At 47.4% G+C, this 25,790-nt stretch overlaps 4 protein-coding genes across 12 annotated transcripts in view; 2 read left to right on the top strand and 2 right to left on the bottom strand.

Moving 5' to 3' along the window:
- ZWILCH (zwilch kinetochore protein) overlaps window positions 1-2,071 on the bottom strand; it is a 39,778-nt gene extending 37,707 nt beyond the window's left edge. For both annotated transcript variants that reach the window (XM_081227626.1, XM_081227627.1), the window contains exon 1: window positions 1,640-2,071. In XM_081227626.1, coding sequence (XP_081083752.1) covers window positions 1,640-1,692 — 53 coding nt within the window. In that variant the 5' untranslated portion in view covers window positions 1,693-2,071. The remainder of the gene's footprint in view (window positions 1-1,639) is intronic.
- A 103-nt stretch (window positions 2,072-2,174) lies between these two features.
- Window positions 2,175-7,073, top strand: RPL4 (ribosomal protein L4). The gene is made up of 10 exons (XM_081227628.1): window positions 2,175-2,251; window positions 3,633-3,804; window positions 3,996-4,102; window positions 4,464-4,602; window positions 5,045-5,169; window positions 5,444-5,573; window positions 5,830-5,986; window positions 6,277-6,360; window positions 6,470-6,590; window positions 6,675-7,073. Exons 1-10 carry the CDS (start codon window positions 2,249-2,251, stop codon window positions 6,981-6,983), a joined length of 1,347 nt encoding a protein of 448 aa, XP_081083754.1. The 5' UTR covers window positions 2,175-2,248; the 3' UTR covers window positions 6,984-7,073.
- Window positions 7,074-8,249: 1,176 nt separating this feature from the next.
- SNAPC5 (small nuclear RNA activating complex polypeptide 5) lies at window positions 8,250-12,582 on the top strand. Of its 7 annotated transcripts, none has more exons than XM_081228521.1 (4): window positions 8,250-8,383; window positions 8,801-8,857; window positions 9,658-9,747; window positions 10,506-12,582. In XM_081228521.1, the coding sequence occupies exons 1-4, from the start codon at window positions 8,294-8,296 to the stop codon at window positions 10,617-10,619; spliced, it is 351 nt and encodes a 116-aa protein (XP_081084647.1). In that variant the 5' UTR covers window positions 8,250-8,293; the 3' UTR covers window positions 10,620-12,582. The 7 variants fall into 7 exon arrangements, with proteins under 7 accessions (XP_081084647.1, XP_081084646.1, XP_081084645.1 ...); XM_081228520.1 differs by having other exon boundaries at window positions 8,783-8,857; window positions 10,509-12,582; XM_081228519.1 differs by having other exon boundaries at window positions 8,783-8,857.
- A 69-nt stretch (window positions 12,583-12,651) lies between these two features.
- Window positions 12,652-25,790, bottom strand: part of MAP2K1 (mitogen-activated protein kinase kinase 1) — a 79,855-nt gene continuing 66,716 nt past the window's right edge. Inside the window, exons 6-11 of one of the 2 annotated variants that reach the window (XM_081228517.1) lie at window positions 22,383-22,507; window positions 19,498-19,699; window positions 18,178-18,242; window positions 15,444-15,505; window positions 14,993-15,038; window positions 12,652-12,880 (exon numbers count right to left, since the gene is read on the bottom strand). In XM_081228517.1, the coding sequence (XP_081084643.1) occupies window positions 12,755-12,880; window positions 14,993-15,038; window positions 15,444-15,505; window positions 18,178-18,242; window positions 19,498-19,699; window positions 22,383-22,507 (626 nt within the window). In that variant the 3' untranslated portion in view covers window positions 12,652-12,754. Of the gene's footprint in view, window positions 12,881-13,298; window positions 14,335-14,992; window positions 15,039-15,443; window positions 15,506-18,177; window positions 18,243-19,497; window positions 19,700-22,382; window positions 22,508-25,790 lie in introns of those variants that run through there. The other variant, XM_081228518.1, reaches the window with a different exon arrangement.

Raw genomic sequence — 25,790 nt, 5'->3', positions numbered from 1 at the left:
CACCTGGTTCATAGTCTTGACTGCAGTCCAACTAGCAAACCAACAATTGCAATACAGGGTGATGAGTCCCAACAGAGGGGAGTGCGGGGTACTGTTGTGGCACAGAGGAAGAGGTTTTGCTAGAGGGCTTGAACTGTATGCTGAAAGCCAAGAGGAGCGCACTACAAGATTTTAAATGAGAAAGATCTCCCTGACCTCCTGATGTGGAGGCTATAAACTTAGAGGCCAGGAAAATAGCTGTGAATAACTTGTAGTACTTCAAAAAAGTGATGATGGTGAACAAAAGCAGTAGGGACGAAGGGAGAACAAGGGCACCTGGTGACTTGACTAGATGGAACAGGGGTGGGTGGCAGTGGAAAAGAGAACCAAGTGACAGTCTTGGACTTGGAACTCTTAACTCATAGACAGAATTCAGGAGAATGTCAGGTTGTGGGGAATAGATGAATTCAGTTTCGCAGACGTTGAGTTTGAGGTCTCATTTGGAAATTTCCAGTAGGCAGGTGGCTACAAAGGCATTGTGAGGGATACAGGTGGAGAGAAAGACTAACACCTATGAAATAATTAGGAAATGCAAAACGTCTAAATAAAGTTGTATCAACAAGGGACTGGTTAAATAAACATAAAACAGCCATACAATGAAATACTATATAGCCGTTAAAAACAATGAGATGCATAGGCTCTCATATTGAAAGCTATCCAAGACATTGTTTAAAAAAAAAGAAAGAAAGAAAGAAAGGAAAAGCTAGTGATCTTTCTATAATGTTGAAAAACCTGACAAGCATTACCACTTTTGTAAGCAGGAAATAAAAACAATGAAGACAAATAATGAAAAAGTATGTCATTTAGAAAAGAAGGGGTTAGATTACAACAGTTATCAAAGTGTCAGGCCCGCAGCATCTGTTTCACCTGAAATTGGTTAGAAAGGGAAATTCTTTAGCCCCACCCCAGACCTACCAAATGAGAAACCCTGGAAGAGGGCCCAGCAATCTGTTTTGGCAACCTGCCAGGTGATAGTGATTCATGCTCAAATTTGAGAACTACTGGATTAGATTTTTATGTAGGAGACAGAACTGGATGGAATCCCCTTTAGTACTAGCATTCATTACACGAATAAAACGAAGTCTTAGAGCACTGTGAAACAAAGGTGCTTTAAAGAGCCGACACACCATCACGTTATCATTATAACTGTTGCTCATATAACTATCTTGAATAGACTATAACAACACGTTTCACGCCAGCCAGGCTTTAAACAGGTGAAGGATGTCAACATCTAGTTTTCTCTATCCTGGTAGGTACCCCTAACGTATTACAAGTTGTGTGCGTTATCAGAGTGAATAATGTGCCTCTTGGAAAACTTGTCACCTTCCACCTCGGGTGACAATGTACACATGTTTTCTCCTAAACGAGACTACAAGCAACAGGGCCGACAGCGCCAACCCCACACTGGAGCAGGTAACCGGCGTCTCTCCAGCTCCCAGCTCCCGAGAAAGCGGACTTTGTCTACAACATTCGCGCCGCTGGAAACTGGCAAGGAGCTAATCCCCAAGGCTGTGGAAAGAGGCTTGGGGAGGGGATCGAGATACCCCGAGGGAGAAGAGCTGTCCTCAGAGCCAAGACAAAAGCAGGGGCTACTACTCACTGAAGGAGACGAGCGTAAAACTCCTCAGCAGCTCGGTTGGTTCGCGACCACATCCCGCGCCAGTTTGACTGCAGATCCGAAACCGCCAAACTGAAACGCGCGCCAGACGCTGACTTCCGGGGTTATGACCCCCCGCCGGGACTACTTTTACCACCACCACCCCCAACAGGTCCCGTTTGTCCACAAAATTAAACTTTTGTTTTATAGCACACAGCTGTTTTTCCTGTCCCAATAGTTTTCCATTCCCGTAAGAAAAAGTTAAAATAAGTTGTAACGGTTGAGGAGGAAAAAACACTCGTCTCGCGAGAGTTGGCCTCGCCCCCCCCCCCCTTTATGGATTACTCCGCGAAAAGGAGTCCCTTGTTTCTAAGTGCTCTTTTTGGCTTTGGAAGTCAATAGATACGGTAATTTGACATATATGAAGAAATAATACGCTATTTTTATTTTTGTAGAGTGGTAGATATATATTTTGTGTCCCTGTATTGGTTTTGAGACGGGGCAGGGTGGTGGACGAGTTGAAGGTTACATACAGAGTGGGAGTGGTAAGCACTTCCTTTTCCTGTGGGAGCCGCCGGGTTGAGAGGAGCGTGGCCTCCTCATCTCCCCGCCATGGTGAGTGAAAGTTCTCTCGGTTGGACCTTCCTCTGCTCTTGGGGCCTGGCAGGAATGGGCTTGGGGGTTCAGGGCATAAAATCTTCATGAGGGGAAGCGAGGAGAAGGAGATGGGGACCAAAGGGCGTCTGTGGCTGGGATCTGGGAAGGGAGGCTCTCTGGCAGCCATCTTAGAGGCAACGTGTGCGAGCCGGCGCAGGGCGCGTTTGGAAGCGACACAGGGGGACCCCCAGTTCGTTCTCGGGCGCAGAAGGACCTTTGGAATTCTGGCTTCCCTTGGATATTGAAAGAATGGGTTCCACTTAAGACTTGGAAATTTGCAGGGTCTAAGACTGAGTCTGGGTGAGAGTCAGTTTGGGGTCTTGTATCTCCGTGCCCGGCTTAGTAAGGAATATTTCTGTCTTTTGAGAGATTTCTTTAAAGAAAAACTTGTATTTCCACTTTTTTCCTGAATTATTGTGTGTTCATCTTAAGAATTGCCTCTGAAAGCATTCTGGTCCTCTTGCTTTAAAATTTAATTGTTGTATAGGTACTGCATAAATAACGTCTGTATATGTGCCTTGGGGAGTTGAGTGAACAAAATAGGGAAAAAGCACTATCCTTATGAAGCTTCGATCGTAATTGAGCTGGTCAAAATGCATCGTAATGTTCGATGGTAGTAAGTGCTGTAGACATAGCAAGTTGGAGAGGAAGCAGTAATTGGGCTCTATAAACAGTGATCAGAGAAACCCGAAGGAGGTGAGGAAGGGTATCTTTAGGTAGGAGACTCGTTACATCTGAGGCAGGACAGGGATGGCCCCGAGTGTAGGCCTGAGCATCTGGAAGAAAGTATGGGAAGCGAGGTTGTGTAGGTCCTGCTTGGGGTGTTTTCCTTTCAGGTGGTAAGTCTTTGGAGAAGATTGAGCAAGAAGTAACAGGGTTGTTGTTTTTACTAGTAATTTTTGGAACCTGTGTTTGGAATGGGATGAAGGGGGCAAGGATGGATGTTTGGAGGAGTGGAGCCCTGGTAGATTTGCTGACATTTGGGATGAAAGAGTTTGGATGATGGCATTAAATTGCATTTTCAAACCTTACAGTATGGTTTTGATTATTTTGCTTTCTAAGGCCTGATTTAAAAGTTTAACCATAAAGTGTTCTCTTTGAAAATGATGAAAATTCTGTGGCAGAACTTGAGAATCATAAGTGTCCTTCAAGTATTTACTGATGTTAATAGACCTGATGGTGTGTTGGTAACTTAATCTTTGTTTTTGGTTTAAGCGTTACCTACCTCATCAAACTCTAAGTCTCTTCTGGAACTGAACCGTTAATGCTTTTGTTGGCACGTGAGAAGAGTGCCTCTGACATTGCTTGTCAATATAAATATTTTTTTCCTTTTTCCCAGGCGTGTGCTCGTCCACTGATATCAGTGTACTCTGAAAAGGGGGAGTCATCTGGCAAAAATGTCACTTTGCCTGCTGTGTTCAAGGCTCCCATTCGACCAGATATTGTGAACTTCGTTCACACCAACTTGCGCAAAAACAACAGACAGCCCTATGCTGTCAGTGAATTAGCAGGTATGGATTTAGATCTTTCCTGGGTTGACTTTTTAAGAGGTACTTAACAGCAGTGATGAAATTTCACTCCATTGGTCCGTGTTTCTGAACCACATGATTTTCCTGGATGTTCTGATGCTGTTTGCTACCGTGCATGGTAGTCAGAATGGTGTGGTTGGGTAGCTAAAACTTGGGTTTCTTCGCAATTTCAGGTCATCAAACCAGTGCTGAGTCTTGGGGTACTGGCAGAGCTGTGGCTCGAATTCCCAGGGTTCGAGGTGGCGGCACTCACCGTTCTGGCCAGGGTGCTTTTGGAAATGTATCCTTTGTTTCACCACCTAGACTAGTCAGCTGTGGCATTTAGCAGGCTGGACCTGTCTTTTTCATGTTAGTAGTTGCAGAATAATTCATGCTGAAGATGCTAGTGTCCAGGTTAAACATTTCTCTAGACAGATTTGAAATCTGGAAGATTTTTCCATCATAATTTTTAAAGTCAACAGGTTTGACAGGAGGTTTTGCTTGCAGTGATGTTGTAATTTGCGCCTTACTCTGTTCTCAGTGACAGTTGCCTGCTGTCAGTAAGCTGGTTCAGAAGGGTGACGAAAATTCTTACTGAGCAAGGCATAACCTGTTTTTAATTCCTAAAATTTGAGAAATGTGATTCTTAACTGGGAAAACAGATGTGTCGTGGGGGCCGCATGTTTGCACCAACCAAGACCTGGCGACGTTGGCACCGCAGAGTGAATACAACGCAGAAGCGATATGCCATCTGCTCTGCGTTGGCTGCCTCGGCTTTACCAGCGCTGGTCATGTCTAAAGGTTTGTGATATTTTATATTCTAGGAGTCGTATAAAATACCCCTTTTTTCTCTACCTGACCCTTTTCATTGGTGTTAGTGGTTAATAGCCTGTGTACATTCACCTCATCCTAGAGTGTCTGGCTAAATTTCCGTCTGCTAAATACTAGTTATAATCACTTCGGTCTCAGTCATCAGTGAATACTATGTAACTGGGGGAACTAATTCAAATAAAGTGATGTAGTATATTGTTAGAAAACTTTTCCACTTTGTCACGTTGCTTCCTCTTTTTATTTAACTGTCAAAATGATGAGATTCCACTTAATTGGTCCGTGTTTCTGAAACACATGATATTTGTGGAAATTCTGATTTGGCAAATTGTATACACCATTTTTATTTTGTGGGTTCGATTCAGTTTTTCAAAGGGTGCAGGGTAACCAGGTCACTGTTAATTGGCTTTGTCAGGTCATCGTATAGAGGAAGTTCCTGAACTTCCTTTGGTGGTTGAAGATAAAGTTGAAGGCTACAAGAAGACCAAGGAGGCTGTTTTGCTCCTGAAGAAACTTAAGGCTTGGAATGATATCAAAAAGGTAGATCTTGTGGTCCTTCACACAAATTTGTTGCCAGATTTTAAATTTCAAAAGATTACTGAAGGGGACAGTATAACTAAACCATAGTGGATGTGAGAGCAAGGACTCCGGAACCATATTACCTGAGTTTGAAACCTGAAATCATTGCTGTGTTAAATTTAGGCAAGTCATTTTTGCCTCTAGTTTGATCATCTGTAAAATGAAGTTTTTTAAACTATGAAGATCTATTGCAGGGATCATATCTCAATCAAAATACCAAACCTCACTTTGTTAGGTCTACGCCTCGCAGCGAATGAGAGCTGGCAAAGGCAAAATGAGAAACCGTCGCCGTATCCAGCGCAGGGGACCCTGCATCATTTATAATGAGGACAATGGTATCATCAAGGCCTTCAGAAACATCCCTGGTAATTCTTGTACTGCTTACATGTTTTAATTACCCATGCTCTGCAAGCTTACTCAGCTTTTATTATGATGAGATTCCACTTTATGGTCTGTGTTTCTGAAACTTCATGATTTTGTGGAACTTCTGATTCTTGGCTGAATGAGTGAGCCATTGATGGTTGAAATTCATAATTAAAATACTTCTTGGGTGCTATAAAGATGATTTGTGTTTCTTCTGTTGAAATACAGGCTCCCTAATTCTTGTTTTCCCTTTAAAAGGAATTACTCTGCTTAATGTAAGCAAACTGAACATTTTGAAACTTGCTCCTGGTGGACATGTGGGACGTTTCTGCATTTGGACTGAAAGTGCTTTCCGCAAGTTAGATGAGCTGTATGGCACTTGGCGTAAAGCTGCCTCCCTCAAGAGTAACTACAAGTGAGTGTAATTCATATACTGAACGTGGTGTTTATGCTGTGGATAGTGTTCAAAATTGGTTTGCCTATTTTCTAAATAACGGATTGTGTTGCCATTTCCTCCTTGTATACAGATGCAATATGTGGAAATGGTGAGATTCTGAGAAATGATAGTATAATGGAAATTCTGATTGTATTCTGTCGAGCTTAAATGATTAAAAATAATCTTTTGTTGAGGTTCATGTTCTTTAGTCAGTTACATGAAAAATAGGAGTTGAGCCTCTATAGTCAATGTTTTCTTTTTTCATTCAGCCTCCCCATGCACAAGATGCTCAATACAGACCTTAGCAGAATCTTGAAAAGCCCAGAGATCCAAAGAGCCCTCCGAGCACCACGGTAAAGTTGTGATATTCACTGTAATTCTTGCCTAGCCTCATACTATTGAGTATTTCAGAAATATGGGTAATGTAAATAAACTATAAATATAGTCTCTACCTTTTTATAGCAAGAAGATTCATCGCAGAGTCTTGAAGAAGAATCCACTGAAAAACCTGAGAATCATGTTGAAGCTAAACCCATATGCAAAGACCATGCGCCGGAACACCATTCTTCGCCAGGCCAGGAACGTAAGCAATAATTTGGATTTTGCTGATATATGTTGAGTTTTTAGAGAGATTTTATTCTTAGATTTTCTTCCTAATTTGTTGCAGCACAAAATCCGGATGGATAGGGCAGCAGCAGCGCTAGAAGCCAAATCAGATGAGAAGGGGATTCCAGGCAAGAAGCCTGTGGTGGGAAAGAAGAGAAAGGAGGCTGTTCGCGTTAAGAAGCTGAAGAAGCTGAAGAAGCTGAAGAAGCCGAAGAAGCCAAAGAAGCCTTTGGTGGGAAAAAAGGCTGCAGTGACCAAGAAACCAGCAGCTGAAAAGAAGCCTGCTGAAAAGAAGCCTGCTGAAAAGAAGCCTGCTAAAAAGCCCACAGAAAAGAAACCCACCACAGAGGAAAAGAAGGCTGCTGCATAAACTTAAATTTGTTTATTCGGTAAAGGTCAAATCATTTTGGACAGCTAATTTTGAATAAAGACCTGATCAAAGAGGCAGTGAGAAACATGACTTGGATGTGTTGTGTGAATCTTGGTTAGAATTTTTTTTACTGACACTTTGTTCTTCATAATTCAAGCCTTTTAGTCTATAATTCAAGCCTTTTAAGTCTGGTATAAAATGGAGCCTTGGATTTAGTATAAAATCCATGAAGTTGAATGAGAAGTGGGATGTTCCATAAATCCAGATATAAAATCCACTTTGTAAGTAACAATGTTTTGAGAAACAGATGGTTAAAGACTTGTCCCAGAAATACACAGAAACTCTTTAGCTCCCCTCTCCCATAAAAAAACCACCTTGGAAAATGGGTGAAGATCCGTAAAGATCTGACATTTTTAGTAACCACAAGAGGGCAGAATCAGAATACATTTTTTAAAGTATAGCAGTAAGAAACTGACGTTTCCTTCAGAGGTGTTATAACCTGGTGTTAGAAAACAGTTGATGGAGGGAATGCTCGCCACCTTTTTGATATTTGGACCCTTGGTATGAAAAGTGCTAAGAGCTTTTTTCGCAACCACTTGTGCGTTTTTAGTAGGCATGAATATGTTGACCCGAGCATGGTAATGCAGAGAATGTACCCAAGCGTTCTCCTTTCCGAACTTTGTCATGTCAGGGTCTTGTTTTGCATCTGGCTTTGTTCCCCCTGGCAGTCTATCCTTGCATCAAGAAATCTCAGTTCCTTAGCATGAAAAAACACCGTCCAATTTGTTGAAACGCCGCTCTGTCTTCCGCGCTTTAATTTGCGCAGGCCTCCTGGGAAATCCCTTTCATGTGACTGGGAATCCTCGCCTGTCCAGACCTTCAACACAGTAGGGCTCCTGTACCATGCACTATACGCTGGCAATAGTCCCTGCCTTCAAACGCGTCTGCAGGTTTGGGGGAGCGAAAGCAGCCGCCTGACGCAACACCAGTGGAACGGTGCTAACTGCTGTTCAACTGAAGCACTTGACACATGCTATCTGACCATTTTTATCTCTAGGTCCTTTACAGCTCCAACGCACTTTACCTTAGGAATCATCATTGGAGTCTAGGTTTTTGGTTTAAAACCCCACTTCGTCCGTGGGCCGAGCTCCTCCGCGGAGGAGCGGCGACCCTAGCCGCCAGCAGGAAGCGGCCGCCACGCCCCAAAGTGCCGCCAGCCCCGCCCGACCCACTCTTCCGTTTCCGGTAGCGCGGCGCGGAGGTGGCGTCATCGGCGAGTGCCCGGCCGGCCGCCGGCGCGAGGACGCGCGATGTTGAGCCGGCTTCAGGAGCTGCGCAAGGAGGAGGAGACGCTGCTCCGCTTGAAAGCGGCCTTGCACGACCAGCTGAACCGGCTCAAGGTGACCCTGCTCCCCCCCACTCCGCTCCTCCGTTCCGTCGCCTCGGCGCCCCGGGCCGCCTGGCTCTCCGCGGAGCCCGCCTGCTGCCGCCGGTTAACCCTTCCTCACCCGGCCGTGGCGGCTGGACCTGGTGGCTTACCGGCGCCTGGGGGGCTGGATTTGAGATTGTGGGTCCACCCCTCTAAGAATCTTGATCCCGCAGGTCTGGGCTGAGACTCAGCCGTCAGTTTGGTTAGTACACCCTCCACCCCCCCACGCACACACCGGACCCCTGTAGCCCCGGAAACGCGGGCGGCCGCACCACGCGCTGAGGAAGGGAGACCTCCCGCAGGCTCGCCTAGGCCGCCCCTGCCCCCCACCGGCCTCCCCTCACGAGCCCCTACTCTCTTTACTACCTAGTATGGTCGCTCGATACAGCTCTCGTCTCGCAAAGCCGACCGGCTGGCGGATGCGCCCACTCTGCGAAGGGAGACGGTGAGGCCCTGCGAGAAGAGACCGGCCACAAAGTAGTTCCCGGTAGCTCTTCTCCCCGGAGCTGTTACCGACTCCACGGCCTTGACGAGGAGTCGAGATTGACCCCCATCAGCGCCAGTTCCCAGGCCTCTGCGGAAGTCACCCCCTTCAGCCTCAGTGAGATGCTCCTGCTAATTCCTGCTCGGTACTTCCAGGCTCTCTAAATCCAAGTGAGATGAGGGTTATGAAGGCTCTTTGTAAACTGAGAAGTATTGTCCACCTGCGACCTATGAAAACTGCGCTTTCCCTTAGGGTACATGTAATGGCCTGCACTTCTTTATGTTCCGACATCACCGCAGTGCCTGTACCAGTGCCTAACGTGAGCGTGCTGACGATGGCCGCGGCCAAGCCTAGATTCCTTTGTGCTCCGGGGAACGCTCCCATTTTCCAGTCTTCCTGCCTTCACTTTCTCATTACGGGGTAGACAAGTTTCGGGTGTGTGGAATCAGAAGACACCTGGCTTTTTTAAGCGCATGCTTGTGTTTTCTCCCCTGGGCTGCTAGGTCTCGGGGAGTGGAAGCCTCTGCTCAGCTGGAACACCTGTTCACCTAGGAGAAAGGGGCTGGAAGCTTTCTGTGCTGTTTCCTTAAAAGGCGGGGAAAGCTCGAGGAGCCCACCCTTCCCTCTGGAGCTTCACAGAGCTTACACTGTTTTCACTCCCTCTCATGATGCCCACCGCTTACAGCGTGCTCAGTACATCTCACCTACATCAGTAGCCCAATGACATAGTAAGGAAAGTGTCCTTGACTCTTCTTTTCTAGGTTGAAGAAATGGCCCTGCAGTCAATGATTAGTTCTAGAAGAGAAGATGAGGTGCTATCTTCTCAACCTGCACCTGAACAGTCACATGATGTAAGCTTAATCAAGTGTGGGCCTGGGGAGTCCATTCTGCTCTTATTGCTGCTTAGCCATCAAAAATTGTAAATTACATTATCAAGCCTAAAGGACTCCGGGAAGTGCTGTTAAGAACTTTCTAGTTTGATGAACTGGATTGTCTATATGTTTTAAACAGGGAACATCTACCAGCTAGCTACACTGTGGTTGACTGTACTTTTATATTGCCTCGACCTTCCTATTCATCCACTTTCTCTAGTCACTCCAGTGAACCGGGGAGAGTGTGAAGATCTTTGCAGGAAGATGTCAAAACTCTTGCTGTTCTGTGAATAAGCAAGCTTGGGATTTAAAAATAGAGTGTAGCTTCAGCTACAAAGCCTAGTGCTAAAAAATGAGTTCTTGCCCTCATATCCTTCTCTCACCAAATGCCCTCAGGAAAATCATCTTCTAAATATACCATATTTGAACAGTTCTCCCAGATGCGTATTAAGCATGTAAAACTATTGGAAAGCAGCACATGTAAGCCAGCATAATTCTTACGTAAGAACCATGTTTGTATATCAGGTAATATCCTATCAAGTCTAGGGCATTTTCTCTGCTCCCACTTTGGCAATGGGGGTTGGGGGGTCAGGGTAGAATTTGGAGAAATAGGAAACTGGCCACAGTTCTTAGTGATAAATATTGCAGATGAATATGCAATTGAGATTTTATTTGAAAACATTAATTTGTTTTGAGGCCAGTGTTCTTACTAATCCATAATGTGTCCTTGACTAAAGCAGATGTTGGTGCATGTAGACAATGAAGCATCAATCAACCAGACTGCACTGGAGTTGAGCACAAGGAGCCATGTGCCAGAAGAGGAGGAGGAGGAGGAAGAATCAGATTCCTGAAGGGGAGAAGAGCCAGGGTTAGTCATAGGAGTTAAGTTCTAAGCCTCAGGAACTTTCTCTCTTCACAGAATTCTTGCCATTGGCCCTGTGGCCTCCTTTAAAAGGAAGCAAGAACTTTAGGAAGATGAGTAGTTGTAAAAATGTTTCCATCAATAACTCAAGTTTCAGAGTGCTTTAACCAAAATTAGTGACGTACAGAAAAGCAGAGATGCAGTGTTTCAATACTGAGCAATATGGGTGGTGCTGTGTTTATATTCTGGTCAGATTCAGTAATTGTGTTCAAAACCAAAAACTTACTCTGAAATGCTATTGAGAAGGTCTGGCATTTGCAAAAAGGGTAGAGTTTAAATACAAGCCAGCCTTTCCAATCGACAACGCCTCTTTTAAGAAAACCAATTATAAAGACTGTTTGCATGCCATTGAACCCTTGTGAGCAGAGCAAGGCCACAGTGGGGGAGAGAAAGGTGACAGAGGAGGACAGAGGGCCACTTGAGAGCACGAGCTGTTGCCACCTCTCAGTGACATCATAAAACTACCTACTAACATGCTTTGTATAGCTGTCATCACATCTAGGTTGAGACCTCACTATGGTAAAATGTGCTTAGAAATAAAGATAAATAGTCGTCATGCAGCTTGCTGCTTTCCAGACAGAAACAGAGAAAAGGGTCAGTTCCTCTGGGGCGAACAATACAGTAGGATGGTTGAAAACCCATTTCTGGACTTAGGAAACGTGCCATTGAAGGATCACTAGGCTTGGGAGGTTGGGTTTTGTAATAAAGAGATGATAGTTACAGAGTAAGAGTTGTTAAACTTCGTATTTGAAGTTGAGACTCATTTCTGCGTACTGTCCCTTTTCCACTGAATATACACACAAGTAGTTGCTTAATTTTGTGAAAGTAATTGGCCCTGCCCAGAAAAGCTAAACAAAACACAACCTCCTCAAGCACAGCTCCTTACAAAACTGTTCCAGAAGACAGCACAGACATATTTGTTAATATTTCATTAAAGTTATTTTGAGCTACTCTTACAGGAATTAGCCAGAAGTTTAACTGAGCATGTTTCTTGGAAAACACAGTGTGAAAACTATTTTGCAACAAAAAGCATCAAGGTACACATTTTGGGGGCTAACTTAAAATATGAGCATGGGTTTTCAAGAGCTAGAAAAGTTAGGTATGAATTCTAGCTTGACCACCAACTGGTTGCTTGCTTTTCACCTTTGCAGCTCACTTTCCCATGTATAAAATGAGAGTACTCATATCTGCTCTAGTAGTTTCACAGGTCCTTGTGAGACACTCACAAGGCATCCTTTAAAAGTCCAACTATTGGCAATTCCCTGGCGGTCCAGTGGTTAGGACTCCGCGCTTTCACTGCCGAGGGCCCGGGTTCAATCCCTGGTGGGGGAACTAAGATCCTGCAAGCCTTGCGGCGGCTGGGGAAAAAAACAAATCCAACTATTATTGGCGTCTCAGGAAGTTTGAGTAAGGAATTTGGCCTGAGGAACTCAAAAAACACAGCAAGAGTGATGTAGGGAACATTCTTGAGAATTAGATCATTCTTGGTGAAAAGTACTAGGAAGAAATCTTTTTGAATCTCAAAATGAAATACCTTTGGATGTGAATAGAGGATTTAAAACACCCCTCAAAAGACATTGACCTTGGAAGTGTTCAGATCCAGGTTTTAGACACCAGGTTACCCCACATTCATTAGTTGGCACACTTTGAGACATTCTCAGTGGTGGTGACATCCTCTCTGTTAGGAAAAGACCCTGGGTGTGAGTAGGGTGTGGGTCTTAAACCTCGTCTGAATGTTTGTGTATTGAAAACATGTAAGTTAGGCTGTTGACTTAGAACGGATGTTAGCCTCGCAGTAAGAAAAAATAAATGATTGACTGGCTGAGGCAGCTGTGTATATATAGCACTGACCAGTTTTTAAAATCCTGGTTGTATCTCAGGCTCTGGTAGATCTAGAGTGGAACTACCTACTCAGGAGATTTACCTAAGTTCTGTTTTTTAATTTGAAAATGAAATAGGCCTTTTATTGTTAAATACATATTTATTTTGGTTTTCTGTCACCTGCCCTCGAAGAAAATGAGGGAAGGCAGCCTCACATATAACCTAAATCTCAAAAGTTACTGTTCAAAGAAAGAAGGGTGGCCAATTGGCACACAGCTTCATTTTCTGTGGCTTCACTGCCGCCCCACAGTCACGACAAACCCAGTGCCAGGCACTTGTTTCCTCTCCAGGAAAGTGTCTCAGGTGTAACTGGAGAGAGAAGGGAAGCCATTGCTCAGTGGAGCAAAGCAGCACAGCACAGTCCAGGTGGAGGCTCCAGTGCCAGTCAGGCACCGGCCGCCCCCCAATCCTACCCCCATCTACTGTTTTTCCCTTGTATAAAAAGATGGAAGGAATCAGTGGCATCTTTTCACAGGTCCACAGGAAAAGTGGTTGAAAGATAAGGGTGCTTGCTGAGAAGAACTGGACAAAGTCCAAAGATTAGAATTACAGGAAGCCCCATTAGTCCAAAGCACTGAACTTGTCCTCAGTGTGGTATTTCCGCCTTCCAGCCTCCTTCCTGTCTTTGCCTTTCCCTCTCAGTAATGTGTGGCTGCTAAATCTCTTGATTTCTTATGCACTACAGACATTGAAAATCCCTCCACAAAAGCAGAAATATCTTTCACCCTTTGAATTTGATAGTATATTTATTAGAATAAGAGATTAGATTTGTTAAACATCTGGATTAAAATGGTAAAAGGATTTCCATACAGTTTTTAGGCACTATACACACTGTTGTTTACAATAGCATCAGTACTTGAACTTGGGGAAAGATAAATCTCATACATGTTAATGCCTTGATCCATTTGTAACATTCAGAGTAACTCCACCATTTTAGAAACACTAATCCAAACTTAAAGAGACATAGCACTAAATATCCCACAGGGTATATTTAAAAATAAATACAGAAATACAACCAGAAGTCTACAGGTCATCACAGTAGACAGACTGGTGAAGCCCCAGCTATCATGGCAGTGAAGGGCTCTGGCTAGATTGTGATGGAAACTGCTGAATTCTACACCAAAAGCAAAAACATAATGAAATAACATGATATACTCTTTCTGATGCTCATTTTCATAGCAGCAAAGCATGCTTCACATGCACTGCCTGTGAAGGATCTTACAAGGCCCCTTCCTACTCAACTGGAAAGAAGGTAAGCCTGGCAAGAGTGAAGTACCACCAAGTGTCAAAGAATCCCGAAGATACAGGCAGCCAGCCAGTCACGGTGTGGGAGAGCAGTGCAGTTTTCAGTAAGAATGACTACCCACAGTCACCAAAGTTTCACTGTAGTTCAACATTGCACGTTTTGATCATCAGCATACACAAAAATAGCCCCAAGCACAAAGCCAGTCCACTTAGGGGACTAACAATAGTAATAAGAATGAAGATGGTAATATTGAAAATGACACGAGTAGAATTTTGGCACATGCTGTGTTCTTCATCCTTTGTCATAGGTAAAATGCACATCGGAACAGAGACAGGCATGGGAAGGAGGCCCAGAAGCAACATGGCATGCCGCTGGGCAGGGGACTCGGCTGCTTCCCCAGTGCTTAGATGCCCGCCGCGTGGGTGGGTGTGCTGGGCTGGTTAAGGCCGACGGTGGAGCAGAGCCAACCTGCAAAATCCACTTCCTCAGCATCAGACCTCTTGATAAAAGCATGAACCTGTGTGTGAGGAGGCGGACAGAAAGTGTGTGTAAAAACCAAGGAGGAGGAGTCAAAAGAGTCCTGGCTCGGGAGGTTGTGCTGCGTTTGGAAGGTGCTCTGGGAGCCTGCCCTTGGCCAGTTGCAGGCCTAACCCCCTGGCTCTGCTGGTCTTACCCCCTCCTCAAGCCCACTCTCTCTGAAATGGAGACAGCAGCTCTGCCTGCAGTGCCTTGCAGCATTGTTAAAGGAACAAAGGAACTGATGAACTTGAAAGCACATGTTACGCTGACCAGGCTCTACATGGCATGTGAGTTCAGACATTTACAGTATCCCATTCCTTCCACCGCCACCATGTAGGAGACAAAGTTACTTGGTGAGGGGACTGAATCTAAGATAAGCCAGTCAGTACTACAAAAAGGCCCTGTCCCCTTGCAGGGGCGGGCTGGCCCTTTCTTTTCCCTGGACTCCCTCTGGCTGCAGGGTCATCCCGCCTTTTCCATTAAACCGATAGGACGACAGGGGAGACATGTTGGGTATCCTGCAGGCCCGATCAGCTGGACTACAGTGGTCAAGGCAGAGCAGGGTGTCGGCTCCGGAAGTACTGGATAGATGACTGACAGAGGAGAACAAATGAGTAAGCAGGTGGCAGTGTAAGAATCTGAAATAAACGACTTACCATGAGTTGCTTCAAATCTGCTCTCTCTGCAGGGTTTTTTATTAAGCTTAAAGGAAGAAAGACAGTGTGAGAGCTCTTGCTTGGCACTGGTTCTAACTCAGATTACTTACGTGTGCATGCATGCCCGTCCTCCCCACGACCCATAGGCTCTGAGGAAGAGTGCCTAAGCCTTACCCACCTTCCTGTTCTTAGCAGAGTGTCACACCCACAGCAGGTTAATAAACGCTTGTTGAATTAAACTAAGGCCAAAAGGCAATATGCCAGTCCCTTTACACTAAGTGCTGAGCACAGCAGCTGTTTTGCCCGCTGCTACAGTCAGATAGGTCCCCCAAGTCCTAGCACTCTGGACGAAGGGCAGCAGCTAAAGGGTAGAAGGCAAAGCTGTGCTCTCCAAGATGGATGGGGAGCCGGACAAAACCAGAGTACTTTCAGAGAACAGGAGGTGACTTACCATTTATTCACAAAATCTTGAAATTCCAGACTGAATACTCCACTGGGCAACTTCGGAGGAGGCTGCAAGTACATGTGAAGACATAAGAAATGCCCGGTGTCCTGCTCCACCCATCTCTCCCTTCCCCACTCCCACCTCTGGGCAGTGCTGCCCTTATCCAGTCAAGAAAAGGCAGGGGTGAGAGGCCAGTGGCTGCTACCAGGTTACCCTGTTGGAACCATCAATCTCAAACCAGTCAGAACTGGGGCCAGTTCAGCGTTCTGAGCACTCACTTGTCTAGTGACTGAATAAATCACTGTTTCTCTCTGAGCCTCAGATGACCCTTCTGTGAAACGAGGAGGTTGGGCTTAATCCCTGGGACCCTTTTTAGCTCGGAGGCTCTACCACTGTACATCTTGGAGTGTGGCAGGGAAACAGAACCATCAATTACCAGGAGCAGCAGCTAGGGGGTGTGCAAACCACTAGGCATAGCCCAGCCCGGACAGCACCTATAAGGCTGGCTAAATAATAAAATGTTTACCCCTCCGGAGCTCTGAAGGAGCACACAAAGGTTAAAAAAAACATTAACTGGTGGAGAGCTGGGTCTGGAAGAATGTTACCTACACACTCACTGCAGGAATGAGGGTGTTTGCAGGCATCAGAGCAAGCACACTGGCAGTAGCCCTCGTCTTTCCAGGGTGTATGGTGGAGATCACACAGGGCAAGGCCCTGGGGCACCCTGCTCATGCACCACACAGCCCCAGGAAATGTCACCCACCCTTCTTGTGACCCGTGCTGGGGTTCTGTGCAGCTTCCTTGTGAGCTGACTCCCAGACACTGCTCTGATGTATAACCCAAGTCAACAGGTGATTGGAGACTAAAAATCAAACCCTAACATTACCAGAGGAGTCCAGCCTAGTCCTCTTCCCCCTGAACGCCTTATCAGAACAGCGGGTGAATAAGCCTGATCCCAGGTCATGGACTAAAGCCCAGCTTTTGGGGCCCACGGTGCTGAGGGGGTATGAAGGGACTATGCAAGGGAGAGGCCAGGCAAGGGAGGGGCTGTGTGCCAGCAGTGTGAGGTGCAGGCCACCTGTCACCACCGTGCAGCCCAGCCTCCTGGGAGGTAGGATGGGGGCTGAGAGGAGTAGGTGGGAAGGAAGGAAAAGCGCTAGGTGGGACAGGCCTGAGCTGCTTTTCATCTTGGAGCCTGTTTCCTTAGCTGTATGAAAAGGATAACAAAACCAACCTGGCCCACCTGAGCAGTGCTTGGAGCACTCAGTAGGAAAATGAATGTGAAAATATCTAAGAAATCGGTGCACACTAGGTGACTGGCAACTATTTGACCTCAGCCACCCCTTCTCTTAATGTGGCTCCCACCCAGCACGACCCAGTTTAGGTCCCAGCAGGAGAGGATGGCTTTCCTAACACAAATGCAACACATTCTGCCTTCCTTGAGTCCTTAAGCAGCCTAGATCAGATCCCGAACTTCCTGTGTCCCACAGTGCTTAGCATAAAGCTGTGCAGCCAGGCAGTAAAGAGAGCTGAACTAAGCTCTCCAGTAGACTGTGAACCAGTGACAGGGATTTTTTAACTGCTGGGGTGAGCCAGGATTTTCCCCGCTGAGTTTGTAATGAACAAGGGGACCTATCTGAGCCTTCGGGGGTCTGGTTTTAGAGAGCAGTAAGAAAGCATGAAACTCCACTAGTCTCAAGGAAGAAGAAAATGGGGTGATGCCCTTTACATGCACTTCAGCCGAGTGGGAGGCCTCCAGCTGCCTCCCAAACAGGTCAGAGCTAGACCATTCTCTTCCTCTACCCATGCTGCTCCGGAGGACGCCGAGAGTGCTGGCCTTTCTTAATCATCTGAAATCCTGTCCTGCCCTCAAGCTCCTCCAGCCCTGCCCCACCCTCCTCTGAGCAGCCATGGTGCTAGTCCCTAGCTTCCCGCTCCCCCAAACCCAAACTGATGAATACTTGTCAGTCCCTTCCTTGATCCTTTTTACATTTAAACATACTGGTATATATATTTCACAAATAATATATCTTCTTTGTATTAAAGTTAGCCAACAGCAATTGAATCACCTGTTATTCCATCACTTCAAGATAATCACAATATCATATTACTTTCCAGGCTTTATGTGCACATACATGCGTACATAGATTTCTTTAAAGAACCAATCATAGTATATACACTATTTTATAATCTGCTTTTTTCACACAACTAACAGTGAATATTTTCCATATCTCCTTCTGCAATGTCACTTTTTATGTTCATTGCTTTATATGGAGAAAACCATATATTGCAGTTACACATGCATTTGCCTTGCCTCCCCTACACAATCTAACAGTCTTTAAGACCTGAGACTGTTTTTCCATTTGTAGATCCCCATCTCACTCCTACCACCACCCCACAGTGCTTAGCACATAGTAAGTGCACAAGAAATGCTAGGTGAAAAAAAGGAAATGCCTGGTGAATGAAGGATGAGAATGTCAGTGGGCAGGTGGAGGCTCCTGAATCTGAGAGAGGAGGAGGGACTCAGAGCTGCATGAAGATGTTCCTGGGGAAGGGACTTCTGCAGCCTCTAAACCAGCCACTCAATTCCAGGATCATAACGCACAAACCAGGACACACGAATCTTGGAGCCCAGGCAGCCCATACTGTGGGAACAGTTCAGAGGTTTCCCAGACACATCAACTGTGAGTTTTTTTCTTAAGAGGAGCAAATAAATCCCAAAAGCCATGCAGTACCTTACCTCATTGACTATGTAATCCAACAACTCAAAAATTGCCATGGGAGGTCGGCTGTCCATTCCATAAGCTACAGATTTTATAAAAAGAGAAAAGAAAACACTTCTCAGAAACAGAAGGTTATTTGCCAGTATGAGGCTAGGGGTGGGCACGGACCCTAGTGACTGGAACAGAGTCGTGGACAATAAAGAGAGACAGAAGAGCCACAGGTAAGGCCTGAACACAGAGGGGACCAGCCAAAGCCACGGAGTCAGCTGACCAGGGTCGGAGTCTGGGCTCTGCCGCATCCAAGATTTGTGACCTTAGGTAAATCAGCTGACCACTGAGCCTCGTTTTGAGTTTTGTAGAGATGGGTAAAAATTATGTCCGCCTTTCTCCCCTTCCTTACACTGAAAGAGGAGCAAATGAGATAATAACTAAATCCTTTAGAGTTATTTAGTTTTCATTTTCCCTGAACTTGGGTCTCTTCCTCTTGGCTCTCCAGGGCCACAGCCACCAGCCCCTGCAACAACTCGCCATCGGCTACCCCTGCCCCCTCCTGTTTCTCCTTTCATACGTGCCCTCTCCCATGTGGGCCTCATGGAGGTAAAGACCAGGTCTCCCTGGTCAGACAGGAATGTCCTAGCAGGGGCTACATCAGAAGATGATAGCTGGGCCAGGATCTTCCAATACCAGGTTTCCTTCACAGTTCAGAAAGGCAGGCAGTGCTACACAGTGCTTTACCACCTCAGAGTCAGGCTTGGCCACTTACAAATAAATGCATGTGGCGAGTCAAGCACTCTGTGCCTCAGTTTCCTCGCATTTAAAATGGAAATTAGAGTAGTGCTCACACACGACTGCTATTAAAATTAGACAATGCTAGGCAAGTCTATGGAGATAGAAAGTAGACTGGTGATTGCCCGGCGGTCAGGGTGAGGCATCTGGGAGTGATTGCTAATGGAGATGGTTTCTTTCTGGGGTGATGGAAATGTTCTTGAATTACACAGTGGTGATGGTTGTACAACATGGAGGAATATACTAAAATCCACTGAACTGTACATTTTAAAATGTGCGTTTTATGTTAATTTTATCTCAATTTTAAAAAAATCTACCTAAAACAAAGTCATGATTTTTAAAATTAGATAATACATATAAAATACTAGGCGCAGTACCAGGAACACAGTGGGCACTCAACAAATGGTAGGAAGTTGTTGGTAATAATAATTTCCTACACCTGGAGACCCATGCCCCAGCCTGGCTCCAGAGACAGAGAATCAGCCCTCCAGAAACCCCTGACAGCAAAAGACCACCCACAGGCCAAGCTGGGGCCACACCAGGCCACTCACAGCTGAGGGGCCTTCCGGGAGTCCTTGGCCGGGGCGGTGTCTCAGCCGCATCTCCCTCCACCTGGCACCCAAACATCAGCTCCAGCTCCTTGGCATCTGGAGGAGGGATGGGATACCTCCCGACCGCCATCTCAACCAGAGAGAGCCCCATGCTCCAGATGTCCGACTGCACCGAGTAATGAGTCCCCTGGAGTCTTTCTGGCTGCAGGAGAGACAGACACATTTATCACCTGTGAGCTAGCTTGGCCCACGCAGGAGAGGGATGGGTGAGTCCTCATGAATACCTGGGGCTTCCTGCCCCTTTGAGGCTTGCTTGCACTGCAAGAGAGGGCAAGGCTGCCCTGCGTGGTCCCAGCCCTGGGTCTACTGATGCATTTTATCCTCTTCTGCCCCTTCCTCTCCAGAGCTCACATCCTGTTTCAGGACCTCCACTAACCTCTTGAATTTGGCTTCCCACCTGCCCCCAAATACTGTCTCTACTAAATCCTAGCTGGCTCCCGTGGGTCTGACCCCTAACTGCTGTCTCCCCTGTAACCTGCCCTGAACTAACAGCATCCTACCCAGCTGGGCCCTGGCTAAGCTTCAGCTGTGGCTCCAGCTTTGCTCAACCATGTCACTGTCTTGCATGTGCAGGACAGCTTATCCAAAGCCCAGCATGAGAGGTTCATCTTGAGTCCTGAGTCCAAAAACATGAAGCTTCTGGAACATGGGTCATGAATGAGGTATCAGTGGGTAGAAAGAACACTGGCCTTGAGAGTAAGGAAAGCTGAGTTCTAAGACCAGCTTTGCCACTAACTCACTGTTCTTGGGCAACATCGAAGAGTAGAAAAGGCAAAGGATCTGGGTTCAAGTCCCAAGTCTGGGACTTACAAGCTGGGTGATCCTGAGCCTCAGTTCCCTGGGGCTAATGAAATGGGGCTAACAACATAACAAAATGGGGCTAATGATGATAGTAACAACATAACAAAATACCTGCTCTACTAACTAGGGCACTGGAAAGGTCAAATCAAATGAAAATGTTACGTTAGATGTTGCAAAATGTTATGCAAATATGAGTTGTTATTGGTGAGAATAGTCAAAGAGAAAGAAATATATATAGTGCTATACAAAGCATTATTTTTATTGAGCATTAATTGAAATAGTACATGTATTTCAAGAACGCTACCAAAAAAAAAAAAATCTTTATTCTGACCATCGTGCACTTATTTAGACATCAAATTCATTTCACCCATAGGATTTTTCACTAACCCCAACACTGAACTATTTTGGAACTGACCATGTAACCACAGAAACCCAAACCACTGAACCCTGGATCAATATAGGTTCCAGGGCCTTTTAATCGATTTTGAACTTGATAGTTGGCAGTTGAGTAGCCCAGGGTGCTAGCTGCTCAGTTTTTAGACATTTAGGGAAGAAGCTGAAGAGCTGATGGGCTTCATGCCTTTAGCCACTGGAATGGAGGGGGTGGCGATGTGGGTCAGCGCCAGGTGAGTCATGTTACCCGTGGCTGGAGTCACAGTGTGGGGAGGGGACAGACAAGAAGGAATGAGGGTGTGAGCAGGACCTTCCACACAGGGAGGCCAGGAACAGCTGCCAAATCTTACCTAAGAGGCAAGTGAGAGCCTGCAGTGCAAAGGGGGACTGACCGGCAAGGAAGCCTGGCTTTCAACGCCAGCTCTGCAAGGTGAAGTGGGCAGGTCACTTCACCTCCCTGAGTCTAGATTTCCTCATCTCTAAAATGGGTACACTAATCTTTACTTCATGGGACAACCATATAGATGAAAGAGGGTCATCACTGCAGGATGTGAAAGTCCTTGAAGAGTGTACATAAAACACAACGTGCTACGATGCCCTGAGCCCCCGTGCCGGCCCCTCCTTCCACCTCCGCGAAGGCCTCCCACTCCTCCAGCTAACGCTCCTCTACTCTGCCCTGGTCAGCACTCATCCAGAGCCACGTTTCCCCTTTCTGAATCCTTCTCACGAGCGCGTTAGCCATTTACTCACCCATTCAGTCAACCAAACATTCACTCACTTGGCAACAATTCCCTGAACATCTACAGTGTGCCAGGAGCCAAACCAGACCCTTGGGACAACAGAGACACCTCCGGCCCTATCCCTGCCCCCCAGGGAGCTGGTTGTATGGGGGAAGCAAGAGAACGTGCCAATGTCACCCCTGGGCGCGGTGGAAGCCAGCAGGGCTGGAAGCAGGAAACACCTCAGTGACCTCAGGCTGTCAGCTGAGCTAGACTCCAGCCAGGGGACCAGGTAGGTGTGCTGTGGTGAGAGACGGGCAGGTAACTGGGAGACATGCAGTGAGGAGGGAGAGAAGAGGCTGGAATGGGGAGACAATTCTGAATAGACTCATGGGAGTTGGGGGTTGCTAGATGCTAAAAGGATGGGGAGCTGGGAAGAAAGGTTAAAGGCTGATGCTCAGGTTTCTACCTTGAAAAACTAAGGAAATAGTGATGCTACTTACTGCTAATAGAAATGGTGGGGCAATGTGGGGTGGGGGCATGTCTGGGCATGTCAGTCAGAGGGTCTGAAGACGATCAGGCAGAGGTCCTGAGGGTAGCTGGAGCTCAGTGTCATCAGAATGGAAGCCAAGCTCTGGGAAACATCCAAGTGCCAGTGAGCTGAAGCTGCGATCCTACTATCTCTTCCACTGAGTCAGGGCCCCAGGGCCCCAACCATGCTCCACGGCCTGTGAAAGGCCAAGACCATCTCCCCATCAGACTTTGATCTCCTCAGGGAGGGGACCACAATGCCTCATCCCTCGTTCTTTCTCACCCACCCCCATCACCCAAGCACAAGGGTCTGGCTCCACCCACTTGGCTCCTATTCCTGATCAGATAAGAAGCTGGAAAAATGGAACGAGCTGCTCATACCGACATGTAGGACCTTGTGCCCACGAAGGAGTTGGCCATGGAGTCGATGAGCTGCCCGCTGACCCCAAAGTCACAGAGCTTGATCTCCCCACGGGAGTTCACTAGGATGTTGGAAGGCTTGACATCTGTAGGGAAAAGAAAACAGAAAAGTAGAGAATTGTCACAGGTAGGTTGGGAAGGGGAAGGTCAGCGCTCCCCAGACAGACCAGCCCTGACCACGAATGCCACGACACACCCAAGCCCCCATCACAGAGCCAGCCCTTGGCTTAGGAGCACTGGACACCAAGGCCCCTTATTGCCCTTCGTTCAGGGTTCGAGGAAGGGCTGTCAGCAGAGGAATGACAAGCTGCTGTAGAAGCGGGACAGAAAGCCAGTGTTTTCCACTCTTTGAGAATCCAGACTGAGCCAGATGACCCACAGGAGGAGTCAGTTACCATGAATAATCAAGATTTCAAGGTCTGTTGTTTCAACTGCCCCTGTTGGCAAGACACAATATCTGCCGCCGGATCATAAGGTAGGAAGACCTGGATGCTTGCTGAGGCTACAGACCAAAGACGAAAGGAAGATGGGATGGAGGCAGGAACTCCTATTATTGACCTCATGCACAGAGCATGTGGGTTTTATAAATGTGTGTGCCAGGAGCTGAGAGCCAACGTTTGATTCTCTTTCACTGAAGTCACATCCCTAACAGCCTGCTCAACTGCATCTACCTGTTAGTCAGGGAGAGTCTCTTGCTACCGGGGCCAGAGAACTAGGGAGGCCTGAAAGCTGCTCTTCAGGGTGAGGCAGTGCCCCCAGCACCAGCCGCATTCCCCTCCCCTGCACTCGGACCATCCCCGCGGCCCGCCCTGGCTCCCATCACCAATATTAGTCCACTGGCTCTTCCCTTTGCCGAGAGGTGAATTTCCAAATGTTTTTCTTCTACCGTCTCCTCTGATTCAAACAACTGCCCCGTGAAGCAGGCAGGGCAGAGCCAAGAATTCTCACTTACTGAGGCTGGGACTTGGTAAAGGTCCCCAGGACTTTGTGGACAGACATCAGCAAAGCAAACAATGAGACCCGCTCCAGAGCAGGCCAAACCCAGGAGCAAAATCGTAAACCCTGACAGGGAATCTTTGACGGAAGTAATACAGACACTATATAGGACATCTGGAGAACCAGAGGAAAAAAATGAAACCCCCATAATTCCAACCTACCAGAGCCACTATTAACATTTTATTATTTTCCCCTTCAATACTCATATGTGTTTATTTATCCTTAAACAGATTCTAACAGATCCATTTAAGTATCTTTCCAAGGGTAAACTGAAAAAAAAAAAAAAATCACCCTCTCATATCCCAGTAAGTCCTTCACCTGCCTACCTCCACCCAGTCCCTCATCATCCCCAGCCTGGGTCAGGTCCTAACCACAGCCCCCAGCCAGCTCTAGCCTCTCTCCACCCACCGCAGGCTCCACCAGGGCAGGGATGTTGGCTATCTGCCTCGCCCCTGTAACTGCAGAGCCAGGACAATACCTGGCACATAGGAGGTGCTCCAAAATGCCTGTGAATGAATGGAGGTAAACTCACCATGTACACACGCACACACTCAGCACCACGGGTGCTGTCTTTCTAAGACCCAGCCCTCAACATGGCACAACACACGACAGCACAGGATACGAGATCTTTCCAAACCCCTTGGCAACCTCCCGCGTCTCTCACATAGAGACGCTCAGAACGCAGGCGTCAGAAACAGCCTCACAGGGCATCTGGTTCCTCCCCGTCATGGTGGAGACGAAAAGCCTACGGCCCAAAGGGATCCAGGGACTTGACTGAGGTCACACAGCAAAAACTGGAGAGAGCAGGAACCAGAACCCAGACCTTGTGATGCCTGGACCTGTCCTCTCCCCACCCTCCCTGCTGCCACAGCACTCATTCCCGTGTCCACTGAGCTCCTGCTACATGCCGGCACCACGCATGTACCTGGACACAACGGCCAGCTGTCACACTGTCACAAAGCTTACACTTTAGTGTGAGGAGACAGACTAAACAAACCAACAAACCAATGTGCAGCATCAGGTGGTCTCAAGTCCATGAAGAAAATAATAACAAAACCTGGTAAGAGCCCAGACAGTGAGGGGGCTGCTGCTGCGACAGGGTGATGAGGGAAGGCTCGTGTGCAGGGACGGCCCTGGAGCACTGACCTGCGTGAAGTCACGCGGTGAACCGTTCGGCCTCCTGGAGAATTATCTCAAACACACGGGGAGGTTATAACCTTCAGGAGCTCAGGAACCAACTTTTCCTTTGTTTCTTCCCAAGCCTGGTGTTAGGACCGGCCCCGACCAACACTTCCCGCCGAGGAGCCCCCGGTCCTCGTCTCCACAGCACCGTGACCCTTCTCCAACAGAGGACAGATGCCTGACCCTGGAGGCCGGTGTTCAGTGTGTGCGAAGTGAGGCTGAGTGACAGGCCGGAGCCGGGAGAGCTGGGCACAGGGAGGTGCCCCAACATGAGTCCCTCCCTCCACCGAAGAACGTCCCGGCCTTTCCTTCCTGCAACCGGACCACGAAGCCCTGAGCTCCCTCACCTTCCAATGTTCCCATGGCCTGTTTAGAAATGACCTGCTAGGCCTTGTTATAAGGCAAAGAGTGGCACTGGCTACAGAGACAGGGGACCTGTGTTCAAATCCTGGCCCTGCCGCCTGCTCTAAGTGCAGCCTTCAGCAAGTCCCTTTGCTTCTGTAGTCTGTGGTCTGCGTATCAGTAAAGCAGTGATAACAATCCCAGCTCTCGCAACCTCACCAGATGGAGACCAGGATCAATCGAATGAACTGTGGGCATTTAAATAGCACACACGTTACAGGATCACAAAAAATGATTCTTTCACGGGTTGCCCTCTAAGACAGGCAGTTCACAGCACCAGACACCCACTCCCTCACCCCGCCCTGCTGCTCAGACACCACTCTCCAGGCCACAACTGCTGCTCAGGAGCGGCTGCACTGCCTCTGTGACTGTCCTTGTATCTGATTTCTAGTCACATGGCAAGCCAGCCTCCTTTTTTGCAACTTATATAACGCCACTTTCCTCCCTCCCTGGCTGTGGCTCCTGCTTCTGCCACCTGCCCAGGGAACTTCGCTGCCTGGGAGGCTGCAGAGATCCATGCGGGTGGGGGCCAGAGTGGAGCAGGGGGAACCCTCAGGGGGGCCTCCCTGCTTGGACCACATCCATCCTGGAAGCCAGATGCACACACAGGGCCCCTCCTGGTGACCCTGAAGGCCTGACAAGAAGTCGCTTGGAGACCTGGGCACTCCACTCCACTCCAGAGCATGTGGCCGGAGCAGCCAGGCCAGGACATGCTCCTTCCCGGCAGCCCTGGCCAAGTCGGGCTCTTCTCTACAGGCAGAAAAGAGGTCAGATAAGGCCAGAGAGATT

This window comes from Mesoplodon bidens (genome assembly GCF_964165515.1).
Source record: "Mesoplodon bidens genome assembly, chromosome: 3".
Lineage (NCBI taxonomy): Eukaryota > Metazoa > Chordata > Mammalia > Artiodactyla > Ziphiidae > Mesoplodon > Mesoplodon bidens.
This window is presented reverse-complemented; position numbering and strand designations above follow the sequence as displayed.

What these genes read in the sequence shown, in the direction of transcription:
- SNAPC5 (XM_081228519.1), top strand. Translation starts at nt 8,294, where the DNA reads ATGTTGAGCCGGCTTCAGGAGCTGCGCAAGGAGGAGGAGACGCTGCTC. An exon ending in CCACTCTGCGAAGGGAGACG is followed by an intron (nt 8,858 to 9,657) that starts GTGAGGCCCTGC and finishes CTTCTTTTCTAG; the next exon opens with GTTGAAGAAATGGCCCTGCA. An exon ending in CACCTGAACAGTCACATGAT is followed by an intron (nt 9,748 to 10,505) that starts GTAAGCTTAATC and finishes CCTTGACTAAAG; the next exon opens with CAGATGTTGGTGCATGTAGA.
- RPL4 (XM_081227628.1), top strand. An exon ending in AGCGCTGGTCATGTCTAAAG is followed by an intron (nt 4,603 to 5,044) that starts GTTTGTGATATT and finishes TGGCTTTGTCAG; the next exon opens with GTCATCGTATAGAGGAAGTT. An exon ending in TTCTTCGCCAGGCCAGGAAC is followed by an intron (nt 6,591 to 6,674) that starts GTAAGCAATAAT and finishes AATTTGTTGCAG; the next exon opens with CACAAAATCCGGATGGATAG.